This window comes from Blastomyces dermatitidis, assembly GCF_000003525.1.
Source record: "Blastomyces dermatitidis ER-3 genomic scaffold supercont1.15, whole genome shotgun sequence".
Lineage (NCBI taxonomy): Eukaryota > Fungi > Ascomycota > Eurotiomycetes > Onygenales > Ajellomycetaceae > Blastomyces > Blastomyces dermatitidis.
The window spans coordinates 3,258-5,029 of record NW_025544788.1 but is presented as its reverse complement, the minus strand read 5'-3'; the positions used below and the strand labels follow the sequence as shown (position 1 = coordinate 5,029).

At 29.7% G+C, this 1,772-nt stretch overlaps 1 protein-coding gene across 1 annotated transcript; it reads right to left on the bottom strand.

Annotated features, from left to right (window-relative positions):
• Nucleotides 1-846: 846 nt before the first annotated feature.
• Nucleotides 847-1,129, bottom strand: BDCG_17956 (uncharacterized protein; the record flags this gene model as incomplete). Its single annotated transcript, XM_045426996.1, has 2 exons — nt 847-1,039; nt 1,115-1,129. Coding segments are annotated over 2 exons (208 nt in total), but the record flags the coding sequence as incomplete, so codon positions are not given.
• Between the last annotated feature and the right edge of the window lie 643 nt (nt 1,130-1,772).

The window sequence follows — 1,772 nt, the reverse complement described above, 5'->3', positions numbered from 1 at the left end:
CTCTTACATTCTGAATTTCATTAGAAATGATATGTATTAAAATCTTCTACAATTATAGAGTTTCTTGATAAAGTTATATTTAGAAATTCTCTATTAATTATTCAGATATTGTTATTTTTCTTCAATGACTTTTTATTATAGATATTTATAAGCTGTATAGTATCAAACTCATTTTCTTTATCTATAATATCACTCATCAGAATATCAGAATTAGATATGATATTAAATCTTAGATTAAATTGATATCTTGATCTCTTTCTTCTATAGATCACTTCTCTTGACTTTGTCTCAGACTTTTAAGATAGAAAGTAGTAGTAGCTTGAATAATAAATGATGTATTTTTACTCAGTATCAAAATTTGCTTTCTGAAGTAGTATAAAATTCACTTTTTATTCAAATACAATTTGAAGATAAGAATAAATATAATTTAAGTTTCTATTCATATTATTTTGAATAAATGTGATTTTTGAAGAGTTTTTAAACTTTTTTTGTTATTTTTGTTGTATATTCATACTAAAAGAGAGTAGAAATAGAGTAGAATCTAATCACTATTATCAGATAGTAGATTATAACTGTTCTGAAAAGTAGGAATCCCAACTGCTTGCATTATATCTAGTTTATTATCAGAGTCATTTCTCAATTCTCTAATCTTAACAGAAGTTTGAGAATTCAAGTTCTGTTTACATTTAGCTGAAGAGTTGAAGTTTGAAGACTTAGATAGTTAAGAGTTTCTTCTTTTTGAGCTTGCAGTTGTGAGTTTACTGGCTTGACTCTTCTCTTCAGTTCTAGATTGACTTTGAGCTTCATCTTTTCTCCAGTTCTTTTGAGTTCTAGAAGCAAACATACATTCTTTTGAGCTAGATGCATGTTTTTCTTTGCAATTAGAGCACTTAAGCAGAGTGTGTTGACAAATTTCACCTCTTTTTGAGCATGTTTCACATTTATGCTCACTAGTTTTGTGATCTCTGGCACAGAATGCACATTTTGAGTCTCTAAAACATGAGATTGCAAAGTGTTCATATCTTTGACAGTTTGAACACTGTGTTTGAGCTTTGAGATTCATCCTTAAGTCTTTATATTCATGAACTCTCATTTTCAAACCTGCTACTCTTACTTCAGAGATCTTTGACTGTTTAAGTGTTTTTATATATACTAGAACAGAGGCATTTCTCCTGCTTTGTCTGAACTCAATTGAATTTAGTCATACAGGCTCTTTTCTCAGTTGAATAGAGTTGTATTCTTTCAATTCATTTTTGAGAAGTAGCATTCCTTCTTCACAGTCAAAAATTTCAACTGGAATATTATGAAGAATGAATTTGTCCCACTTTTCATCTCTTTCAGATAGAATTATTGTGTTTAACAAAGATTCTACTGCTGACTTTCAGAGATTCTCATTCTGAATAAGAAATTCAGCACTGAATTCAGGCATTGTAGTCAGAATGATGGAGTTTTCAAAGAATGATGATTCAATTGAAGCTATAACTGGTTTTTGAACTTCAATATCAGTCATTAACTGAGAAAAGAACTGCTGGTTAATTTCATTTCTGATTCTGAAAATGAGATTTGAGTTTAGCTTGTTTCTTTGCAGAATGTCCTGGTTTGAGACTTTGAGAATAAGTCTTCTATTTCTGGAGATTTGGAAGTTTTTCTCTTTTTGCATTTTCTTTTTCACTTTTCTATGAATAGATGCATGAGCAGTATTCTTCTCAGTTTTCTCAGAATTTTGAGCAGGTTTTGAGACAGTAGGTTTAGAGACAGCAGGTTTAGAGACA